Source organism: Mixophyes fleayi, chromosome 3 (assembly GCF_038048845.1).
Source record: "Mixophyes fleayi isolate aMixFle1 chromosome 3, aMixFle1.hap1, whole genome shotgun sequence".
In the NCBI taxonomy this organism is placed as follows: domain Eukaryota; kingdom Metazoa; phylum Chordata; class Amphibia; order Anura; family Limnodynastidae; genus Mixophyes; species Mixophyes fleayi.
Window position 1 is genome coordinate 337,577,987 of NC_134404.1, and position 25,067 is coordinate 337,603,053.

The window sequence follows — 25,067 nt, forward strand, 5'->3', positions numbered from 1 at the left end:
CTTGTGAAAGTCAATTTACGTAGTAGAATAGTGATTTCACAGCGGTGAGAAGGTCTGGTGATACGATTGCAAATTAGCATTTTTAAGTACATTAATAATCTGCAAATCATTACCCCATCCCTTCCAACTAACCCCTGACAAGTAAAAATTCACTGATCTTCACCTTAAACGTTGTCCAATATTTCTAGGTTTTTTCTCTCTTTTCTCTTCTGTAGTTGATGATATTGTTGAGTGATTTCACCATCTATTTGCCTAATAGCAGATACAGTAACAGACAGAGATCAATAAACCGATAGAGCTTCCACATTAATCATCTCGGACATGTGGATCTATTTACAAGACCGCTACTCGTGGCATTTTTAACCGTCCACTTTAACGGTGATTTACATAGATTTACTGTTTTATAGATTGGTTTTATGAAATTATTAATTGATCCTGGTTCCTAGTGCATTGATTTATTGCTGTCAGCAAGTTTAAATAGTATTGGAACAGTTTTGACAATACATCCGATAAGAGAAAACCAGCGTTTCTGATGAACGTTCTTTAAACCATATAACTATACTCTGTACAAAGAGACCACACACACCATGACTGACTGATAACAAGTAATCAGTTAGAGGTTTTTGTGTTTAATGTTATAGCAAATAACACAAACTCACACTGGGGTAGAGTGGAAGTGTTGCCCACAGCAACCAATCAGATCCTAGCTATCATTAAACTAGTACATTCTATAATTTGATAGTTAGAATTTGATTGGCTGCTATGGGTAATGTCTGTACATTGGCTTTTTAGATGATTGAGTAAATCCACCTAGAAGGGGCAGTTTTGCACCTTGGCAAATTTAGAGTTGGGACGGGGTGTGTTCTAGCTCAGCTCTAAATTGCAGTGTAAATATAGAGCTGTCATTAGATGGAGGAACATATTCAATATCCCCAACTAGATATCAGATGTATAACATATGAATAACAATTCTCCAGAGTTCCGTGTTATATGCATCAATGTGACACCCACTTGTCATTGCAACCAGTGGTTTACAGTGTATTACAGGTCCAGACTAGTATCGGTCCAATTCTATATAATGAAACATTCTAAATTATTTAATGCATCTTTACCATATAAATCCAACTCTTGTTTGTTATTACAATTCATTTTCTGTTTTACAGCGCGCAGGATTTGATTTACGCTTCTTGTTTTGAGGTTGGTTAGTTTTCCGAACCTCAGCATCTGTCGTACAGTCACCTTCAGAGGGTTTTCACATGCGGTTAGCTTTCATTTCTCACGTTATTCGGTTTTCACACAAATAAAAATTGCCATATGTTCAGTTAAATCGTGACGGGGTAAAGTCAAACACGCTTGTATTAAGCTGATATAAAGAGACATAGGGGTATATTTAAGAAAGCACGGTAGTGCACTATTGTGCACTTACCGTGTAAATTAGGCCAGGATGTGCTCTCCGCAAATTTATTAAAGGTGCATCGCAGCAGATATCATTGGTATCTGCTGCTTTGCACTCCTGATCGTTTTTGCGAGCAGTCACCATTCAACAGAATGGTGACTGCTCCTGGCCGCAATCTAACAAGTCCCGAAAAAATATTTTTTTCGGGGAACTTGTTGTGTTAATGTACCAGCTGAGGCTGGCGTACATCATAGGAATTACTTGTAAAAGTTGTGCTCTTCGGTATGTCCAGCTCTGCTCCGGAGAGCAGAGCTGGACAGCGCATGCGCAGGGAGTGATCTTGTGATCCCTCCCTGTCACAGCCTCAAGTTCTCCGGTCGGCACATGCGCAGTAGCATGAAGAAGAGAAAGTGCACCGAAGAGGAGGAGATCGGGAGACAGCGCGACCGAAGAGACAGTGGTGAGTATGTTTTTTTTTATCACAGAAACAGCAGTTTTTCGGAACTGCTGTTTCTGTGATCCATTTTTAATTAATTTGAGAAATACATCAATCCTTATCCATGCGATAAGGATTGACAAGTATTTCTCGTTTTGTCCGATAAATGATAAATGATAAATGTGCCCCATAGACACACACTGTTATATTCAATACAATGATACATTATAATAACAGAGCAAGGGCAGAAACTGAGGGTCCACTCCTTAGATATCGCCTCTCCCTCGGGTACCAAACCTCCTCATGCCCTGCAACCTTGCCAGGGGCAAGCTGGGGTGACGCCTCCTCCCCCCCCCCCTTTCTGGTCCCAAAGTCGCCGGCTGCTGCTCCTCTATCTCAATAGTTGGCTCTCAGCGTAGGCGCACGTAAGAGAGAAGAAAATAAGCTGCTGGATAGTCCTTACTAAGCTGGAGAACCTGAGGACCATGTATACGGGCAGCTCAGCCCTCCACTCTTTTAAAGCTGCTCTATATGTACATTAAGTGGGTGAGGTGGTAGAAATACCCTCAAATCAGATTAAAAGAATAAACCTGGACTGCAACAGTAAACCTAATGGATTTATGTAACTTTGTACGGTCAACCTCGTTCACGAAACTTTCCAACGAGCTCAGTTGCGGCTAATATAGTCCATAATGGTTGCACAGTTCAATAACACAATACGGTACGTGCGGTTCATGACAACAGTGAGTTTGGGATCAAATGGAAATTAAAACTCATGAGGAAAATAGATCTGGCTGGACCTTGCAATTGGGAATTACCATAAATGGTATATCATGACCATTGGGCAGCACGGTGGCTAGGTGGTTAGCACTTCTGCCTCACAGCATTGGGGTCATGAGTTCAATTCCCAACCATGGCCTTATCTGTGTGGAGTTTGTATGTTCTCCCTGTGTTTGCGTGGGTTTCCTCTGGGTGCTCCGGTTACCTCCCACACTCCTAAAACATACTAGTAGGTTAATTGGCTGCTAAGAAATTGACATGCAAACACAGGGAGAACATATAAACTCCACACAGATAAGGCCATGGTCGGGAATGGAACTCAAGATCCCAGTACTGTGAGGCAGAAGTGCTAACCACTGAGCCACCGCGATGCCCACAATGCTCTGTTCCACTGATTTGCAGCAGGTTGTCATGTTAGAAAGTATGCAAAATGTTTGACTATAGGTTAATCTTTCCGTACATTGCCCATTTAAATAAAAGTTATATAATAGTTCTACATATTCATTGCTATATCCGCCTGTTTGAAAGAAAGCTGGAGAAGCAGGGACATTGTGTAACACTAATCAGCAATTCTTTTATTTGTGATTCTGAGTGACAGTCAATTACCGAGTGACCCAGGACAACATTTCAGCAATTTAATTTCAGTTCTTTAGCAAACAATCCCTGGTTGTACTGAGTGTAGTGAAGAGAGACTGACCTGAATCAAACATTCCGATGGATGTAACACCGGCTGTGTGACTGTGCTTGTTTGCAGAAGTTTTAATTAGCTTTCCAAGAGAAAGCATAGTATGGAGCGGAACTTGTCCCCCTAGGCGTTCCTCTTCCCAATTTGTTGGGTCAGCGCTGGGACTTGTTGCTCACTCAATGTTTACAGGTGGAAATATCTGACCTGGAGATTTAGCCAAGCTTGGCTAGCCATTATCAACAATTAAATTCACAGCGCCCAATGTGAGCAAGGAATGTTGGCGAGATGTACTGAATAACTAAACCTATGTCTTGATAAACTCCTGTGGTTCTGGACTTTACTTTGATGTCAATCGCTGTCTATGTCCAGCAAATCTAAAATACTGTCCAAATCTCTGAGTAAGAAGTTGACAGCTTTGTCGAGGTTATGTTACTCATGTAGGAAAACATTGGCTGTGTGAGGGGACCCTCGATTTTAAGTGTGTGTAGCTGGTATTTATTTTATTCAGAGTTAGGTGACACAATAGGCAGGATTTGTTTATTATATGCACACACAAGTTCTCGGTGTTGCCCAAATACTAACTTCGGATGGGAGTTGGCAGTTAGTTTCAGGACTGGCTTTCACCCTTTTGCTCCCTTAGATCCACCTAATACTGGCAGACACATATAAGGAAAAAACAAAAGGCATCAATATGATGAAATGAGGAAACAAGGGTCAGACAGCTGTCTGGCCTTTTTACAAACCTGACCCTGACTGTTTTATATGTTATACGCAGAGAAACGTAAGTGTTTGCCAGTACTACTGTACACTGTACATGGAGCAGAGATGTTAATTGATTGACTGCCTGTTAATTACAGAAATATTTCAAATCCGCCACGGTAGTGTCCCTAGATGATTGAGTTAGATATGTTACTTAAGGGACCCTAATGTAATGAGAAGAGCTTTGATTATTAAAGGAAAAACATAAATTTATACCTATGTGTACTGTTTATATATAAACGTGGTCAACATTGTTTGTTAACTATCAAACCTACAAATCAGCGTACGAAAAATGCGAATCATTACAAGTCTCACAAGTATAGAGAATGCAGAGGACAGGAGTGGGTAGTACGGTGGCTCAGTGGTTAGCACTTCTGTCTCACAGCACTGGGGTCATGAGTTCAATTCCCGACCATGGCCTTATCTGTGAGGAGTTTGTATGTTCTCCCCGTGTTTGCGTGGGTTTCCTCCGGGTGCTCCGGTTTCCTCCCACACTCCAAAAAACATACTAGTAGGTTAATTGGCTGCTAAGAAATTGACCCTAGGCTGTGTGTTTGTCTGTGTGTGTGTGTGTGTGTGTGTTAGGAAATTTAGACTGTAAGCCCCAATGGGGCAGGGACTGATGTGAGTTAGTTCTCTGTACAGCGCTGCGGAACTAGTGGCGCTATATAAATAAATGGTGATGATGATGATGATGAAGCAATTTCAGAAAGGTAATTGGCTACATAGGGCCCCCATCGGTCCTGGGAGCCCTAGGCAGCTGTCATCTGGCTGCACTTAATGGCAGGTTATAATACGGCTTTTGGGGTTCCTGCCCGGTGTCTAGAGCGATGCGAGGGCCAACTAAAGCTCGATGGAGGTGGATGACTCTTGCGGCTTCCGATCAGTCCGCACAGTCTTACTTCCTTAGCATTGGCTTTTGCCTGTGTTTCTATTAACCGTTACCTGGTTTAAAGTGCATTTCCTGGGGCTACACGAAGACGTAGGGAAAGAAAGAGAGACACAATGAGATAGAGATCTATTAAAATGACACTGCTAGTGGTGATAAGTGTATTTTTATAGTAAAAAATATATAATAATTAAAAGTTATGTTTTGCACAATTTAGTACTATTTTATTGCTGTGGTAGTTTGCAAAAAAAGAAAATCACAATACTGAATTCAAATAGCTTGTTATGAAAGAGTTAATATAATTGTACATTTTCTAAGAATAATTAAGCCACACTTGCTTAATTTTGGGAGAAATACAGGGTGCGATTCATGTCGTCGCGGCCCGGCTCAACCGCTGCATAAAGCTGCGATTTGCATCATAGCCGTGATGATACATTTTGCGGCGAATCCGCCCTGGCCTGCTTCACTGGAAATTGAAGCGGGATTCAGGAGTGTGGCCAACTCTCTTAGCGGACATTCTAGTAGGGTAGCCAAGTATGAATTAATCTAGGTTAATAAATCATATAAAGAAGTTTATAAAAGTACTATTGGTATTTAAGTAGTTATCATGAGTAGTCCTTCATAGGTATATTTGCTATGTCCTTAACTAGACATACAATAGATAGGCCTATTTTGCAATACAAGAAGTCTTATGTACTATTAACATTATTTCACCACTGTGTAATATTATTTTTTTCTAAAAGGCAATTCCACATAGTTGCAAATGTCTCTAAGTCATCCTTCATAAGCACCTCCACAATACAGTAGACAGAACAATCCTATTCTTTAGTATTTTGTGATTGGCTTTCTTGTCTGTCCATCAGCAGGGATAGCCAATCACAAAACACTAAGCAAGTGGGCACTGTTGTCAACTGCATCATGTAGACCAGGGGTCAGGGAACTTTTAGCCCAAAATATATGTAGATACGCCGACGTTACCCCCTTGATTTGAAAGGAAGGAAATCATATATTATTAATTATTGGAATTCAAAATTTTATTGAATCTTTTCAAAATTTCTTTGAATGCTTCAACTTCAAAACTTCAGGTTTTGGAGAAATTATGTTGCTTCATTTTTGATACGAGAGCATCAATATTGGGGCATTTTGATGTCAGAGCAATTTGGATACAGTCTTCAGCGTCCGATCGATTTCTCTGCTTTGTTTTTATGTTCGTTAGAGTGGAAAATACTTGTTCGCAAAGGTAGGTTGTTGCAAAAGGCAGCAACTCGTTGACTGCCTCCTCATGTGCAGTTTTGATGCCTTTGCAGCTGTTGACATCCAAAAATATGACAGATCTGCTTTGTTTTCAAATGCAATACGTGCTTCATTATTGTATTGAAGCTCAAGAAGTGCCTCTGCCAACCCTTGAGGCTCTTCTGGTACAACAGCAATTTCACATTTAAAGGGGTCTACAATCCAACTGACAGCATGTGAATCTGCTGCATTATCCCCAGGAATTTCATTTTTTACCCCATTTGGGGTAATTTACCCCTGTTCCCTGACCACTGATGTAGACAGTTGTAACAGGGACATGTGCAGGTTGTTGGAGTGCCCCTTTAAGAGATCATTTATTATATATGTTTAGCAGGATTGCTTATATAGAATTAATTTTAGATATTTAGAACTCTCCCTGAACTTGGTTAATACATAAAACTGTAATTGTATCGCTATGATCATTCCATCTCAGTTTGCACATTTGTGATACGTGTCTTGCGTTTGTTGCCTTCCCTGACCAGCTGCATCTCATTAATTACTTTTGTGGTATAATGACAGCCAGCTCAAGCTGTTTTGGGTTTGATAAGTAGTTTCTAAGTAACATCTCAGAAATCCTTCCAACTATTTATTTAAGTAACCCTGTGCATCTAAATGGCCACTGCGTAATAAGATTTCCAAGCAATCTAAGAGTGAATTGGCGATTTCAGCCTGGTAAATGACTGTATATATCCTTTATGGCTGCCTCTGAAAAACGTTATTAAAATAGTATTTCTGCAGTATAAAAATAATCCGGTGACCTTACTTATAAAAGATCTTCGAGGACCTTGAACATTATTACATGGCTGAAGGCTCTTCTCACATCCAATTCTAAAAGCCACACATAGATTTTGCAGCCTACAGCGCTACAAATGGAACTCAATACTTCTCCGAGAGCACAAGCTCTTGTGTTGTGTGCCCAGGGTAGGGACAAAACGTGAATCCAACCCCAACAGGAAAAAAAAAAATGACATCAAAATATACAAAATATTTAACATTTCGAGACAAAGAGAAGTTTAAAAAGAGGAAAATGTTAAAAGATAATTTTTTGTATTTATTATTTTAGTGGTGCTGATATTTTGCTCCAACTAAGCCCCACTACTTTGTAAAGAGGATAAATGGTTATTAAATGACTAACAGAACTGTGAATAAAAGTAGCCTTTGTTGTTTCAATCAACCAGTTTGGCAAACTGATCTTAACAGAAAGAATTTTCACACGTGTTAATTATAGATAAGTCATTTGCTAAGTGGACTCTGCCCACCCCTCCTGTTTTCAGCTTTCTGCCTTCTCCTGGACCCCCTGTGTAAGTATCTCCTGGATACCTACACAGCCTTGTTCCTCCAATTAGAGTAGCAGACAAGTGCTGTGTAATGCCAGTGGTGGTCTGCGCTGATAATATATTAAAACCAAGCTAATACTGCAGATATTTTAGTTAGGTCCAGGCATAGGGTCAGTGGCAGGCAGCAGGCAGATAGTGTAGTCAGCTCCCGGTATAGGGTCAGTGGCAGGCGACAGGCAGATAACATAGTCAGCTCTCGGTATAGGGTCAGTGACAGGCGACAGGCAGATAACATAGCCAGGTCCAGGAATAGGGTCAGTGGCAGGCAGCAGGCAGATAACATAGCCAGGTCAAGTCATAGGGTCAGTGGTAGGCGGCAGGCAGACAGCATAGTCAGGTACAGGGATAGGGTCAGTGGCAGACGGCAGGCAGATACCATAGTCAGGTCCAGGCATAGGGCCAGTGGCGGGCGGCAGGCAGACAACATAGTCAGGTCCAGGGATAGGGTCAGTGGCGGGCGGATGGCAAATGCCATAGTCAAGTCCAGGCATAGGGTCAGTGGCGGGTGGCAGGTAGACAACATAGTCAGGTCCAGGGATAGGGTCAGTGGCGGGCGGCAGGCAGACAACATAGTCAGGTCCAGGGATAGGGTCAGTGGTAGACGGCAGGCAGATACCATAGTCAGGTCCAGGGATAGGGTCAGTGGTAGACGGCAGGCAGACAACATAGTCAGGTCCAGGGATAGGGTCAGTGGCGGGCGGCAGGCAGACAACATAGTCAGGTCCAGGGATAGGGTCAGTGGTAGACGGCAGGCAGATACCATAGTAAGGTCCAGGCATAGGGTCAGTGGCAGACGGCAGGCAGATAACTTAGGTCCAGGCATAGAGTCAGTGGCAGGCAGCAGGCAGATACATAGTCAGGTCCAGGCATAGGGTCAGTGGCGGGCGGCAGGCAGACAACATAGTCAGGTCCAGGGATAGGGTCAGTGGCGGGCGGATGGCAGATGCCATAGTCAAGTCCAGGCATAGGGTCAGTGGCGGGTGGCAGGCAGACAACATAGTCAGGTCCAGGGATAGGGTCAGTGGCGGGCGGCAGGCAGACAACATAGTCAGGTCCAGGGATAGGGTCAGTGGTAGACGGCAGGCAGATACCATAGTCAGGTCCAGGGATAGGGTCAGTGGTAGAAGGCAGGCAGACAACATAGTCAGGTCCAGGGATAGGGTCAGTGGTAGACGGCAGGCAGATACCTTAGTAAGGTCCAGGCATAGGGTCAGTGGCAGACGGCAGGCAGATAACTTAGGTCCAGGCATAGAGTCAGTGGCAGGCAGCAAGCAGATACTATAGTCAGGTCCAGGCATAGGGTCAGTGGCAGACGGCAGGCAGATAACATAGGTCCAGGCATAGAGTCAGTGGCAGGCAGCAGGCAGATACCATAGTCTGGTCCAGGCATAGGGTCAGTGGCAGGCAACAAGCAAATATTATAGTCTGGTCCAAGCACTCGGTCAGCAACAGTGAACAAACCAAAACACAGTAGGAGACAGAAACATAACCTATAACCAGCATTGGTAGATGTCAGATGTAGAGTTATATAACCACAGCACAGGTGCACTCATTACTGGCTGGAAGATAAAGTTACCTGTCACATTGCGGGAATAGCAAAGTTCAGCACAGCGACACCTCCGCTGGGAGTATTACTGCACCATTAGTGCAGAATCACAGAGGCCAGTAACCTAACTCCTGACATGCTGCTCCTGTCCGAGGGCTCGATGGGATTTTTACCCCATATGCCAACTATGTTGCCCTTTGCTGGTTGCTTAACCAGCTCTTCTAATCCATTTGAGAAACATATCTGCCTTGGTAAATCTGGTGGGGCAACGATTCAGCTCCTGGGAGGTTGGTAGGTGAGGTAGTTGGAGGGTCAGGATTTGGTTATCTTGAGCCAAATCAATGCTCACTCAAGATAACCAATTTCCTGCAACAACAGGTGTGCAGAATCTATGTTTCAAGTTCCGTCCGTATATATATAAATACTGTATATATATAAATATGTTTTTTATTTATATTATAACTCCCACACAAAATCCACACTGTGGGACAGCGGGAAGAGTCCATGTGTAGCATATGTCCTTGTGGTATACCAACAGTACCAACAGTACCAGCAGTATCAGCAGTACCAACAGTACCAGCAGTACCAACAGTATTGTAGATTCTTCTTTTTGGAAACCAAAAGTTGGGACAGTCCTCAAATAGCAAGTTTTCGTTTGCTATTATTTTGCAAATAAGAACTAAAACACTTATGTCTATTTCCATTAGAAGAAAATTCAACCGAAGTAGAAGAATCCCAAGTAGGAAACAATTGGTCAGTATTAAAGTATAACTTATTAAACATCATCCAAAACTGAGTTGTCAGATTTGGGTTGAGTTTATTCTTAAATAATTTTGCATCTGAATTTTAAAAAATTATGGACTTTGATTTAAATGGGTTGTCCACCTTCACAGGGCTTGAAATTATGGGCTTGAAAATTTCCTCCATTGACAGTTTCTAAAAACGTTGGTTTTTGTTTTTTTTTACCAATAGAATCACACTTTGTGCATCTTAGGATCTTTGAAATAGCCCAGAACTCTAGAAAGTGTATTAGTTAGTGATGTCCCCCAGTTTTCGATCTCTATTATGTTGTGTCTCCCTCAAAGCATCGTCTGGAAAGATTCCTAATACACATTTCTAAGACATGCCAAAAAAAGTTACAGTACATAGAAACATTTAGCGTCATTATTATGGTTGAAGTCTGCAACCAACATCCAAAAGTCAGGAGTGATGTAGGGTTTCAGTAGGAATTTAATTGTGATCGAAGCTAAGGTGAAACGCGTCGGTGACTCTTCTACTACCAGAGGTAGCTTTCTCTTTATGCCTTATGGGCAAAGATGTATTTTTTCATGCCCTCCTCATTGGTCCATCTGTAGGTATCTACTCATTTATTTATTATACATTCTGCTGCTGGGGAATGTTCTATCTTTTATTATTAATCATATTTCTATTTTTAGTCACAATTTTGTAGTGTGTTCCCTCCATTGGGAGCTTCCTCAGCTAGAAATGGCAGCTCCGAATATATCACATGTGAGAATCATGCAGGTCAGGATAGTCAATGAAAACGCCTGAGTTTACTTGGCCTCGTGTTGTATGGTAATTTCGGACGGGAAGAGCGGATTTATTCATGCAATATATATTCAGCAGAGTTTTTGGGTCTAACTACAGAAATGTACACAACGCCAGCAATTATGTTCTCTTGAACAGCTGCTATTTTGTTGGAAAGTTAAAAAATAATGACTAATTTATCAGTATGTCTTGATGCAGACAGCAAATTATTATGGAGCATAAATGTCAGATGAACGTGGAACAGTAGGTTTGTTTGTACAATGTCATTTAATGCATAAGATGGCACAGTGGGGGGATATTTACTAAGGAATTAACAGAATTATTTAACATAATTTCTTTTTGCTCATATCTGGTGTAAAGCTGCACTAATTTGTTGAGGTAATAAAAATCTTGCAAGCTTTAGTTACGGGTCTTACTGTTGTTAAATCCTGCCTACATGTATTATTGGGAAAAAAAGCAATGTGGCTGACAATGAGATCTGTGCAATGTGGCAGACAATGAGGTCTGTTCAATGTGGCTGACAATGAGATCTGTTCAATGTGGCTGACAATGAGATCTGTGCAGTGTTGCTGACAATGAGATATATGCAATGTGGCTGACAATGAGATCTGTACAATGTGGCTGACAATGAGATCTGTGCAATGTGGCTTACAATGAGGTCTGTTCAATGTGGCTGACAATGAGATCTGTTCAATGTGGCTGACAATGAGATATGTGCAATGTGGCTGACAATGAGATCTGTGCAATGTGGCTGACAATGAGCTCTGTGCAATATGGCTGACAGTGGGCCTGAGTTATTAAGGAGAGCAAAGCATAAAAAAGGAGTAACAGCACCTGGGCAAAACCATGTTGTATCGGAGGGGGAGGTAATTTTAAAATGTGGGGACAGGTTTATAGTTGGGGTAGTGCATGTCCTAGATTACTTTAAATTTCAGAGTACAAATAAGCTATCAAGTATTTGTGTGATACATGAAAAAACAGCCAGTATTTATCTTATGGGCAAAATAATAAATTCATTTGCACCCCTTGTATTGTAACATGGTTTGTCCCAGACAACATTTACTTCTTTTTTGCCTAACTCTCCTTAATAACTCAGGCCCATATAGTATATACAAGATAATTTATTTGAAATTTCATATACACCAATGTAGCTTTATGTGACAGTACAAGAACCCCAATATAAAGCTAAATTTAGGCCCATATTTATCATAATAAGATGAATTTTTATCACCGTAATAAAAAATAACATACCAGTATAGCCCTGGCTATATTGGTATGAGACGGCTCCTATTTACAGTGGCAATATAGCTTTTTGCCATTTCATAAATTTGCTCCTATATGTTTTTTCTTTGTCAATTTACAGCTAGTAAAAGATCTACAAATCAATAAAAAATCACTATAATATATAAGTTAAGATGTTAATAAAATAAACGAACGATGCTGTTGCGTTTAAATTAAGTTCAAACTATATAATCAAACAAATAAAGTGTCCAAGTTGAATAACTACCCCAATAGTTTGATTAACGATATACCATTTTGTCGATAGATCACAATTTAGGTTATAGCGATACAGGCAGCTCCTTAGGTGAACGGTCTCGTAGTCCACAAGAGTTATTACAGTTATAAAGTTTGCACAATATTTCATAAGGGAAATTCTCCTAGCAGAACTGTTTCCCTTAAAAAGTTAAATTACAGCCATCCTTAGTGCTCAATGTACTCCATTAACTCTCCCCGGATACTGTGCCAAATGCCATCATTTTCTTTTATAATGTGGGCATGAGTTTATTTTGCATGCGGTTCAATCCTCCACAATATATCACTTGACTGAGTGAAATATTAAAAGAGTTTGTAACGCTGAACATTTGCTTCTTTCATTCCTGAGTCGCTAAAGACTGACTGCACAGATTGCCCTTCTTCCCCTTATGAAACCCATAGATTTTAAAATAACTAAGCCTAAAATAATACTACTGTAATGTATACTGGTAGGCAACCTGTGGCTCTGTGATGTTTTTGAAATTAAGTCCCAGCATGCTGTGCCTCTATGCGTCTCAACCACACTTGTCAACTCTCCAGGAATGTCCGGGAGACTCCCGAAATCCAGGTAGGTCTCCCGGACTCCTGGGAGAGCAGGCAAGTATCCCACATACTGGAATTTACTCATCAAATTTGCGTGATTCGCGGTGAATCGCGTTATTTTGGCCCCGGCCCAGACAAAATGCAGTTTTTGGGGTGGAGCCAAAATGACACGACTGACCGCCCACCGCCCCATTCTACCCTCCAGCCACGCCCCCTGCCCGGGATCTCCTGGAGTTCACTTTTTAAAGTTGGCAAGTATGGTCTCAACTGTCCTCATTTTAGTGGGACAGTCCCGCATTTAGGGCTGTGTCCCACTGACCCACTCAGGGACATTTTTGTCCCACGGGTGGGGGGGGGGGCAATGAGATAGCTAATGGGCTCACTCCCTGTCCCGCTGCCGGGGACTTGCATGTTGGGAGGTATGGCTTTTGTAGAATTGTTACCATGGTTACCTAATCTTCTGGAATGTCCGTGAGATTCTCAGTGTTCTAGTGTAAGTCCTCTTGGAATCCAGATGGAGTTGGCCATTTTCCCAGACTGGTGCTTCCCTGTCGCCAAGCTGGGCTAGGGCATGCTGCGATGGCACAAATCACACCATCATACCCCTTACCCTGCCCGCTTGATGGCACAAATGGTTCCATCAAGAACAGTGAACTCTGAGTGGACACAATGACAAACTTAGTATTATGATACGCCTTGTCCTGACGACGCAAATGGCATCACCACATCATGCCCACATAGTCCTTTCATACTTCCCGTAACAAAAGTATGAAAAGTAGACAAGTATATGTGCAATCTGAACAGTTTACAAAGAACTGGTCTTAGAAACACATCAGGGCTGATGGGGTCAATTCTTGATGATGTGGGGTCAACCATCACCATGATGGTCAGCCGTGTACATATCCGGGTACTGCATTGTCCAACATTTTCAGGCACACCTCTGTGGACCAGGAGGCAAAATCTGTGATGTTACATTGTGACCACTGTCGCCGGGGATTGAATCGCTCCCATTGGTTCTGAGTTGGTTACAGTGAATTACTGTTAAAAAAGAGTACAGAAATACTGTGTATTTCTGCCCGTAGGGAGAGCTTTAAGCTTCTCGGGATGCGTCCACCTCCACGTCAGCAGCATATGCGTCTGGTTTGCCAGCAGCCAGTATTTGCACCTAACCTATAGAGGCGCAACAGATAGGACTTCTAACAGGTTTACATGCGTGTTATTGCAGGCCTCTGCATTTGAATAAACACTTCTCTGCCAATGTTAGACCGCCCCGTCGCTCCCTGGTCCCGCCTCCCCAGGTGCAGGAGTACATAATGCCAGAATCCCGCAACTCTCCATGGGCACATATGTGTGCACCCACTTTCTGGTTACGCACAGAGCAATTTCAGGCAAGATAGACAAAGTAACATGTGTCTACTCTGCCTCTGCCCCATTAAGAGCGTTGAACTGTAAAGAAAACTCTTCCTTTGGTATTATGTGAAGAGTTTATTTCCAAAAAATCAGTAACTTCTTTATCTTGAATCAAAAGCTCCATGGAACAGCTAAAGTCTCCTACTGAGCTCAGCTGCCTGAGGGTGACAAACTCCTCTCTGATGTCAAATTTAGGCTTTTCCTCATACACATTCCGTGCAGTTATTTTAGCTATGACAGCAGTGCAAACAGAAGAGATCTGTGAGATAGAAAGCTTGCTGCAGATTGCTTCCAAAACTCACTAGTTCTGTATGGGGAGTAAAATGTTAAACCCAGGCAATAAACTCTGAGTATCTCACACTTTTATTCTCCAGTTGCTGCTCCTGGGAATGAAAGACTTGGAGCCACCGCGTTCTGTCTCTCTGGCTTTCCCGGAGCCTCTTTATTCTGCTACTCTCTGATATTTATTTCAGGTCATTCTCAAACTCTGCTCTCCTCTAAACTAAACCCCATTCTGTCAGCCGGGGATGAGAAATGTGGCAGTATTTTAGCAAAGCTGTGGACATAAAAAATAACGTTAAAACAATCTGGCTGTTTATTATTTCCACGGTATAACGCCTTCTTTAGATGAGTTATACAAGATAACTGCAGGGGGAGGAAAAGGAGGAGGAAGAAAGATCAATAAGAGGAGGAGGGAGAGAGAAAGAGGAGGGGGCGGAAGCTGTAAGGAGGGGAAATTCACCCTCATATTTTTTTGTAATATATTATCTATACACTCTTCAATAAACACTGAGGTTTAACCCAGAGCTGTAACTTCACATTTTAGTGCCTGGGGCAAGATACAAAAATGCCTCTCTCCAAGCCCCCAATTTTAAACAGCTGAGCCTAAAATATTCATAAACTGCGCCTCCCTTCAGCGCTTCGCCCTGGGCAGTGGCCACTACCGCACAGCCCTGGGTACAGCCCTGGTTTAATCCACAAAACTGTCAAGCAGTGTGAGCTAATGTTTCCACCAGCCAGTCGTCTTCTTCAGGAAGGAGTGATGAGTGTCTAAGTGACTGGGACATTGGCAGATGCTGCTTTACATTCCGAAGATTGAAGCTCTTTTTTGGTGAGAGAGAGAGAAAAAGAGAGGGACAGAGAGGTATATCGATATACAGTATATCAAAATACATATATATATATAGAGAGAGATAGATGTAGAGATATATTTTCTATGAAGTGAATATTTATTGTGATATATATATTGTTTGTGCAATAATTTTTTTTGCAATACATTTTTTTATTTTATATTTTTCTTCTTATCACCCATACTATAAGCTAGAACAGGGGTTGGCAACCCTTTTCTATCATTGTGCCGGCTAAAATCTAGTCAAGCCCAGGTCTGCCAGTTGTCAGGTGTGTGTGTGTGTGTGTGTGTGTGTGTGTGTGTGTGTGTGTGTGTGTATGTATGTATATATATATATATATATATATATATATATATATATATATATATATATATGCTAATATGATTATATTAATAGTAGTGGGACCAACAAATAAACGTTATGTTGCACAGTAGTTCCCCAGTTCAAATTATGCCACTTTCATGTGCCCCCAGTACATAGTATGCCACTTACATGTGCCCACAGTACATAGTATGCCATTTACATGTGTCCCCAGTACATAGTATGCCACTTACATGTGCCACCAGTACATAGTATGCCACTTACATGTGCCCCCAGAACATAGTATGCCACTTACATGTGCCCACAGTACATAGTATGCCACTTACACGTGCCCCCAGTACATAGTATGCCACTTACATGTGCCCACAGTACATAGTATGCCACTTACACGTGCCCCCAGTACATAGTATGCCACTTACATGTGCCCCCAGTACATAGTATGCCACTTACATGTGCCCCCAGTACATAGTATGCCACTTACATGTGCCCACAGTACATAGTATGCCATTTACATGTGTCCCCAGTACATAGTATGCCACTTACATGTGCCACCAGTACATAGTATGCCACTTACATGTGCCCCCAGAACATAGTATGCCACTTACATGTGCCCACAGTACATAGTATGCCACTTACACGTGCCCCCAGTACATAGTGTGCCTCATACTTACCTTTGAAGTCAGCACACATCTTCCGTTGCAGAGTGAATCCTGGGAGATGCCTCATTAAAGCAGCCGATGACAGACACATGTACAGCAGCTCCGTTTCGGCCGTCTTTGGCTGCTTTAGTGAAACAGCGGCGGAGCGCCGGTGTGCCAGATAAAAGTGTTCCGAATGCTCTGTCTGGCACCCGTGCCGGGGGTTGTCGACCCCAGAGCTGGACCATCCTTATTCCCAGTTCACAGCAATGTCTCCAACAGCTGCAGAGAAGGTAACACAGAATGGAGTGGAATAAAAAGTTGAAGAGACAAACTAGACAGTTTCAAGGAGACGTAGATGTGTAGCCAAACTAAAGAATATTCCTCCACAGGAGACAAAGCAGCGTTGTGTTCTATCAAATAAATCTCACAGGCGCCATGGCTAAGATCAGCCTAATAATTATATTAGGAACAGCTTGTTAGAAAGTGGACAAATTTCTGTACAATGCGGCAAACGACAGATTTGTTAGTACTATATAAATACACATGGATGATAATCGCAGAAGTACCGGTTAATCAGCTCACAGTCATGTCTGATCACACTATGTATATATGTAATATGTAACAGCCATAATACAGCATTTTCTGAGATTGTCCTATATATCAGTGGGAGGCTGAGCGCACAGGATGGATGTGACCAGGAGGAAAACATAGTTATGGGCTGTGATCCAGGCTGAAGTGAATTATGGTAGAGATAATAAGAACACAGCTGGCACGGCCTAGCGTGCCTGGCATGTACTACAATCACCAGTTTGAGAAGACGTGGGCACATCTGCTGTGGGAGTCTGCTGGCCGCACATTGCTGGCTACTTCAGATGTTACATTATCATAAATTTATATCTTTTAAGGCAGTTCCTCACACTCATTTTGGTATCAACAAGCTGCTACTATTAAAAAGCCCTTCTTACAGCATGCAGCCAAATGCGCTGAAAATGTATGAAAGTGGTTGGAAACTCTCATCACAGTATTTACTGGCAGTACATAGCCGAATGGTGGAGTGTGAGCTCACGTGCCATGATCTCTTTGGTAAGTTATATTATTATAAACCAGATCCATACTCACCGACTCCTTTCGGGAGATACCGGAGGGTAGGAGAAGTGTGACTGCAGAGGTGAACGGGGCACAGCAAAATCCTGTTATTTTGACCATGTCCCCGTGACACAATCGCATCTTTTCGCCGCAAGGACTGGCCAAAGTTACGCGTTTCACTGTGAAATGCGTCGTGGAGGCCACCATCTCGCTCACTTCACTCGGAAGTAGGCAGAATTTTGCAGAATGACTACTGGGAAACCTATACATAATTTGGGAGTTCCCTGGACATTTTGGGTGAGTGGGCAAGCATGATCAAAGCCCTTTGGGAACCACCTAGTCCAATAATTTGAAAGTACTCACAGCTTATTGGCGCAGGGGGGTTTGGGGTCATGATGCCATAAATTGGGTTGTCACACCACCCACACCTGCTCTTCAGAATATGTCCAGGAAGTAGGCAAGTATTTATCACAGGGATCTCTCCTCTGGTACCTTCTGCATTAGTAGCCAGGTCTCCGTGCAGGGCCGGATTACAGGAATGGAGGCCCCTGGACTAATGGGGCCTCCATTCCCCCATGAGCCCCCCTCTGTGAACAACATCCCCCCCACTTGTAAGCCACCCGCCGCCCCCCACCCCAAGTGCTTACCTATTTCTGTTGTCCTGTCACTGTAGTCCTTCCGCGGCCAGCTGTAAGCTCCTTACTGAGGAGATCTTGTGAGAGTGAGACTCACGAGATCTCCTCAGTAAGGTGATTACTGAGCGCCGCGGAAGGACTACAGTGATGTTGCTCAGCAGCATTGATCGGCCGGGGGCAACCCCGTCGCCAGCACCAATCATTAATGCCGCTGAGCACTTTCAAGGGCCCCCTGGATGCCCAAGGCCCCTGGGCTGTAGCCCAGTTAGACCTCGGGTTAATCCGGCCCTGTCTCCGTACAGAAGAGATCCCAGTTTTTCACTTAAATGAAATAGTGGTATGAAACAGTGGGATCTCTGGATGGATAATCAATATTCAGTGCTGCATCCTTAATCATATGTTTATCAAGCAACCGTCGACCTAATTGTCTCATTTTACAACACATCCAAATTGTCTGACATATCCTGAGATTAAACCTCCACCTTATTTGTGAGTAGCGGAATTTTATCTCTGCGGCGCAGCGAGCCGGTGATGCGGCACAGGAAGACCTTGGGTATATACTCTAATTCTTCACGGCTGAAATGATATAGTGATAATTAGACGCTGTAAGTGTTTTTTAATGTGTACGTTTCATAACAAAGAAGTTAATGCTTTATCAGAGCAGTAAGCTGTAGAGTACATTTTCTACTGGGAATGACATTTTGACTGTCACAGACCCTGGCCGACCATGCTTCCTTTCAGTAAGACTTGTGCTGGTAATTAATATCAGCACTGGTACAGCTGCGGAGAAGAACATGCTGAAATTAAATCAACGTTAACTCCGTCAGCTCTGAAAAGATGTATTAGTTTATAAAAGGTTTAATAGGTAGAAATAAATAGACGAGGTAACAAAACCCAACAGTTATTTATTATTGTGTATTTATGTGGTGCAAATCATATTGTGCAGCGCTGTACAGAGAATGTGTAATCGTTCACATCGGAACCTGCCCCATTAGAGCTTAATGCCTAAATTCCCTACCAAATATAGACACACACACACACACACACACACACACTCATACACACACACACACACACACACACACACACACACACGTCCATTTTGTCGGAAGCCAATTAACCTACCAGTATGTTTTTGTGGAATATTTTTGGACTCTAGGAGGAAACACCTGCAAACACTGGAAGAACATGCAAACTCCACACAGAGGAAACAGAAAGGGTGATGAGACCCCGGCCTTGACGGCTTTTCACCAATCCAGGTCTGCACTTTCACATAAGCCTGTGTGATGCTCACCTACCCTACCTGCCAAACTTCGCAATTGTCCATTTGGGACAAAATCATACCAACTTTTTGGAGTTGGTGTCCGGGAGTCTCCCTGGAGGAGGTGGGCGTGCGGGACTCCAAAATCGCATCATTTTGGACCTGCCCATGTGACGTAATGACGCAAAAGTTATTTTACAGCGGGGGCGGAGTCAAATGCTGCGATTCCCGGAGAATCGATTGCTTGGCGTCCTAAGTAGGGGCCTGGTGGGTAAGGGCACTTGAGTATGGTGCCTGCTTTTTTCATTGATTTAAGCAGTGTGCGTTCTTGTACTGAATATGATGTGGTTCTTGCTACCATGCAGACAGGGACAAGCTGTGCAGTCACCGATGCCCTCCGCTTCACCCCCTTATCGGTGTCCCAGCAGACCAGACCCTGCTCCCAGCCAACTATCTTTGCAGGATTGGGCTAAAGACCACCAGCAGGGCATGAGTCAACATATGTTGGGACTTGTGAATGGGGTATAGGGCTTTGCGGGTAAAACATGGGAATGCAGTTACACCTACTGGCAGGGCAGCGCTGGCAAATTTTAGCACGGGGGGCAAGACTTGACTCAGCAGCCTGTTAGGAACATTTTAAAGGAAAAAAATGCAGGTGACCCAGCCCAAGGTAGACCACTACGGGACCAGCCTGGGGGGCAGATGCCCCCCTGCCCCCCAACCCAGTCTGCCCCTGCCTACTGGTATAAAATAATCATCTATCCTAGTATGAAATGAGCATAACTGCCAATATTATATGGGCACCTCTGTTGGTATAAAAGAACACTTGGTGCAATATGGGCACATCTGCCTGTGCAATATAAGTATCACTGCAGTTATATAATCATATAAACACTTCTGGTATAATATGAGCTGGTATAACGTGGGATTTGTGGGTATTTAGTGGGTACTTCTGCTGCAATTTCATCCTATGGGCACTGGGAATAATACTGGCAAATCTGCATGTTTAATATGGGCTCCTATGCTGGTATGATAGGGCCACATCCACTGCTTTACAATAATGTGTTATTGCATGTGTGATATAAATACCTCTGTTGGTATAACATAAGCACCAGTGGTATAATATGGGTACTTTTCATGCTATATCCAGGGGCAAATACAGGCTTTGTAGAGGGGGGTTTCCACACCACGCCGCCAGTGGGCGTGACCAGCATGCATGGGGGCGTAGCTATAATTTTAGACAGTGCTTGGCTGCTCTCCAACTCTTCCTATCCCTATAATATACATGGGCAATGCTGCGTGCACTACTGTTAGGTGCACGCAGCTCTCCCTTTTCAAGCACAGCCGTGTGAAGCGGGGGCAGGGTCCAGCCACCTCAATTATACAGTGCCCCAGGCTTGGAGGGGGGTTTCCAGGCACAAGAAAAACCCCCCTCGGTTTGCCTATGATATCATGATATGGACAATGTAGGAAGATCATGGCTTGTGTTCTAAAACGAGCCAAATTTACTGTATACAAACTGAGTGGAACTTTGAATCTCCAACACAAAACAGCACAGTTTAAACTTTCATGTGCTTGGCCAAATTAGGAAGCAATCACTCAGGCCAAGCACTGGATCAGCCCACAAGGGGCTGCCTTACAAATTTGGAAGATAAATAGCCTTGAGCTAAACTTTAAAGAGAACCTATTATCATGTTCAATATTTGCTTATAAAATTGCATATTTCATTGAGCTTTGTGCATTGTGTAACAGGCAATAAAGGTGATGTGTAATAAACACAAAGCTAATGTTGAACCCAGTGATGGCTTCTTCTTAAGTCAGATTTAATGAAACTCTTGTATTTTCCCTATAATATAAAACTGTATTAAATGCTGCATAGAATATAAATATAACCTCTCAGTTACAACCATCTTGCCCTGCAAATACTTTATTTAAAACCTTTTTACTGCCGGACAGCACCCAGCTACTAATTAAAGACGTTCTCTGCGGCATTGAAAGTGTCGTAGATGGTTTTCAGAACCTTATTACCATGATAAATGTCAGCCCACAAGGTGAATAAAAATCAATTATTGGATAAATATCACACTCCTTAAAATTTGATTAGCCACCAGAAAGCGATAAGAGAGATTTATTATAGGGTAAGAGGACAGGTTCCATTAGTGGCGGGACAGCAGCGTACCGGTATCTTACTGATCAGTATTACGCTGGTGTCACAGATAACAGCCCCTATTTATGGTGTACATCAGATTCACAGTGTAAAGAGTCTTATTACAGGTTTGTTACTGCAAATTACAGAGATAATAGAATATCACTGCTGACATGCTCTGTTTATTTACCTACACTTTTTATTGATATAGTTGGAGGGACGGAGGAGAATGGAAGGGCAGCATGGTGGCTCAGGGGTTAGCACTTCTGCCTCACAGCACTGAGGTCATGAGTTCAATTCTCGACCATGGCCTTATCTGTGAGGAATTTGTATGTTCCCTCTGTGTTTGTATGGGTTTCATCCCTCACTCCAAAAATATACCAGGTTAATTGGCTGCTATCAATTTGACCCTAGTCTGCCTCTGTGTTAGGGAATTTAAATTATAAGCTCCATTGGGGCAGGGACTGATGCGAGTGTGTTCTCTGTACAGCGCTGCGGAATTAGTGGCGCTATAAAAATAAATGATGATGATGAAATTATGTTGTGAGTTATTTGGATACAGAGTTCTCGATCTGCGTGGGGCTATATTCTGATTCCAGAGACATGTTAAGTGTGACTGGGGCAATGAGTTTGATCGCCATCTAGGGGAGACTGTCGGAATAGCGATGATGCAAGAAGATCATCCACTTTCATTCAGTAATCCTTTGCTGAAATATGTTACTTTTAACTTTACTTTTTATAAATACCGAATGTGCATGAGTTAACGAGTTTAGCTTAAATTTAATATAACAATGTATATTGGTGATGAAAATCAAACCTAACTGGGGTTCATTGATACCCTGGCAGTGATTGTTAGGCTGCATACCCACAATGCATTGTGTGCACCCACGTCACCTACAGCCTGAGCTACAATCAGCCATATGGTGACTGTGAAACCAACATACTCTGTGTGTAATAGGGATCATTGATCATTATGGAGCAGTACATGTCATTTATTTTGAACACTGTGAGCCGTGCTACTGCTACCTCCTGTATTTTTGGTAATGGTCCATGCACCATTCAGTAAAAAGTTGTGTTTTATATAGACATCAATAATTCCTATTTCACGTAATTTGCGCCGTGTTCAACGCCTTGTTTAGCACAGCTCAGGATGAACATAGGAGACAAAGTGCCCTCTGTACGCTACCAGTTTGTTATAACTATCAGTAAAATAGAAACTGCTCATTATCTTTCCACAAAATCTGTGTTAAAAGAAAACTATTTCCAGGTCCTCCACTGTAGGCATCCCCCAGCATGTATGGAAAAATGTATATATCACAAACCTCCATATCACTGGTATGATTTAATGGTTATTTTGCTAAGTCATGTTGTCAGCAATATATGATTTTGTACATCTCAGGCCACCAAAATCACATCTATATTAAATATATAGAAAAATATTGTGATAAACAATAAAAATATTTCTAAAAAAAAAATTATCAGGAAAAAATACATTGAGAATCTCCTATTGTTTTGTTTAATTAGTCAGGAAATCTGAGCTATTTATGTGTTTGCTTCCATCAATCAAATGCAATTCAGCAATCAGTCCGTGAGTGTCTCAGCGGGCAATAACGCAACGCGTTTCAGTGGCTTCTCTTCCTCTTTGCAGGACGTGGATGTGGATTGGGATGATCTATGGGACCAGTTTGAAGAGCGAAGGTACCTGAACGCCCAGAGATGGAAACCTGGAGAAGACCCCTACAGACTGTACGCTTTCAATCAGAGGGAAAGTGAGAGGATTCCCAGCAATCGGGCTATTAAAGACACCAGGCATTACAGGTTAGATGGTTTACTTCAACTGGTCTTCAAATACTGACTATTTAATATATTATATATATATATATATATATATATATATATATATATATATATATATATATATATATATTACATATATTTTCTTCTCTCGAAATCCATATTTATAAAAATGTCATTTATCAACCTCAATAATTGTGGACCTGTGGCTTATATATACTTACAAATGCACCTACTCCCCCAACCCATCAGGGATCTTGGAACTAAGCTCTGAAGATCAATCTGCTCCCCAGATTTGTGGCTTTGCGGTAGACCTAGGAATGCAAATGAACAATAAAACATTAATTCACGTTCCAACCAACTAATACTTTAGGAATTCCCTCTTTTTATTTCCTTTACGCTTCTCCATGTTCTCCTAAAATTTTGCTGATTTGTCCTCATTCATGCCTTACGAGAGATCCCCAATTTTCTCCGTGATGCATGGCTGAGGTTAGGACCTTAAGCAGGAGTTGTCCAAGTGGATCATACCTTTAACGGTAATTGGCATGCTATGCTTTGCGGTTTCAGATTTTTGCCCTACTTATGAGTACGATTATAGTTAGTTTCAATCACGTATTAAAAAATCAATTGTTTATTTGCCAAACAGAGATGCTCAATTTTACTTACCTTGTTATGATAAAATGTAAAATCCTACCTTCTCCGTTTCATCTTTCCTGGTCCTTCAACTCTTCCCTTCGCACCCTGGTCAACAGAGAGTCCCCTAAGGTGTAAACCTCTCCCAAGTTATACCTGTAGTCATCTGTCAGTCGAGCATTAGACTTAGACATTAGACTCTCACAATTTGGCTTTCTCAATATGACCTATCAAAACCACCGACAATACTTTGATTGAAGGATTAATTCCTATTTTGGCCAGTGCCCAGATTGTATCTGGCAGACAGCTTCAATCATCAGATAACAATTTGTTTCCTTCAATTTATTTTGTCTACAGGTTAAATACAATAGAATTTATTTTTTAGCATAGAAATAGCGATTACCAGATTAGTAAAATTATACATTTAATACATTATCAATTGACGGCACGGAATGATTTATAACGCATTCAAATATTAGAAGGAATTTACAAGATTAAACATACGTTTTGGTTTATTGAAGAAGGTACCGAAGGGACAATAGAGTGACAGATTCTGGGGTCCCCAGTAGACTTCATCTTAAAAGGAAAGGTACTTTAGTCATTATAAAATACCAAAAAACGGATATAGAAGATAAAAACGGTGGGCAACGGAGAACACAACAACAAAATTGACTAATTTCCTTGCATCATCATCATCAACATCATCAACATTTATTTATATAGCGCCAGCAAATTCTGTAGCGCAGTACAATTGGGAACAAACAGTAATAAAACAATACTGGGTAATACAGACAGACAGAGAGGTAAGAGGGCCCTGCTCGCAAGCTTACAATCTATGTGACAACTTTTTATTAAAAATGTAGGGCCAGATTCATAAAGGTCCGCCTTCTGAGCGCTACCCACGTTTAGTATTATACGCAAGTATTTAGTCTTTGTGTACTTCCAAATTCATCAAGACATGGATCTCAGCATACGTGTGCTTTTGAAATCGGGGGCAGGTCTACTGTGCTCTGCAGGATAGTCCAATACCTATGTGGATTATAAATTCGCCAAAGAACGCACAGGGGGGAAAAAAATTAATTAATGTCACTTAATAATAATATAAGCATTAATGATATAACAGTAAAAAAAAGGTGTTTTTATTCCAGGAAATATACTTATCAGGAGGCTCTGAATGTCTACTGAACATAAAATACATTTTTACAGCTGCTTCTGATTGCAAACACATGTTATAGCATGCATACAAGACTGTCATAACTCTTGAT

At 42.0% G+C, this 25,067-nt stretch overlaps 1 protein-coding gene across 2 annotated transcripts in view; it reads left to right on the plus strand.

Annotated features, from left to right (window-relative positions):
- Positions 1-25,067, plus strand: part of GALNT14 (polypeptide N-acetylgalactosaminyltransferase 14) — a 378,447-nt gene that overhangs the window by 148,944 nt on the left and 204,436 nt on the right. For both annotated transcript variants that reach the window (XM_075204367.1, XM_075204366.1), the window contains exon 2: positions 23,024-23,193. In XM_075204367.1, the coding sequence (XP_075060468.1) occupies positions 23,024-23,193 (170 nt within the window). The remainder of the gene's footprint in view (positions 1-23,023; positions 23,194-25,067) is intronic.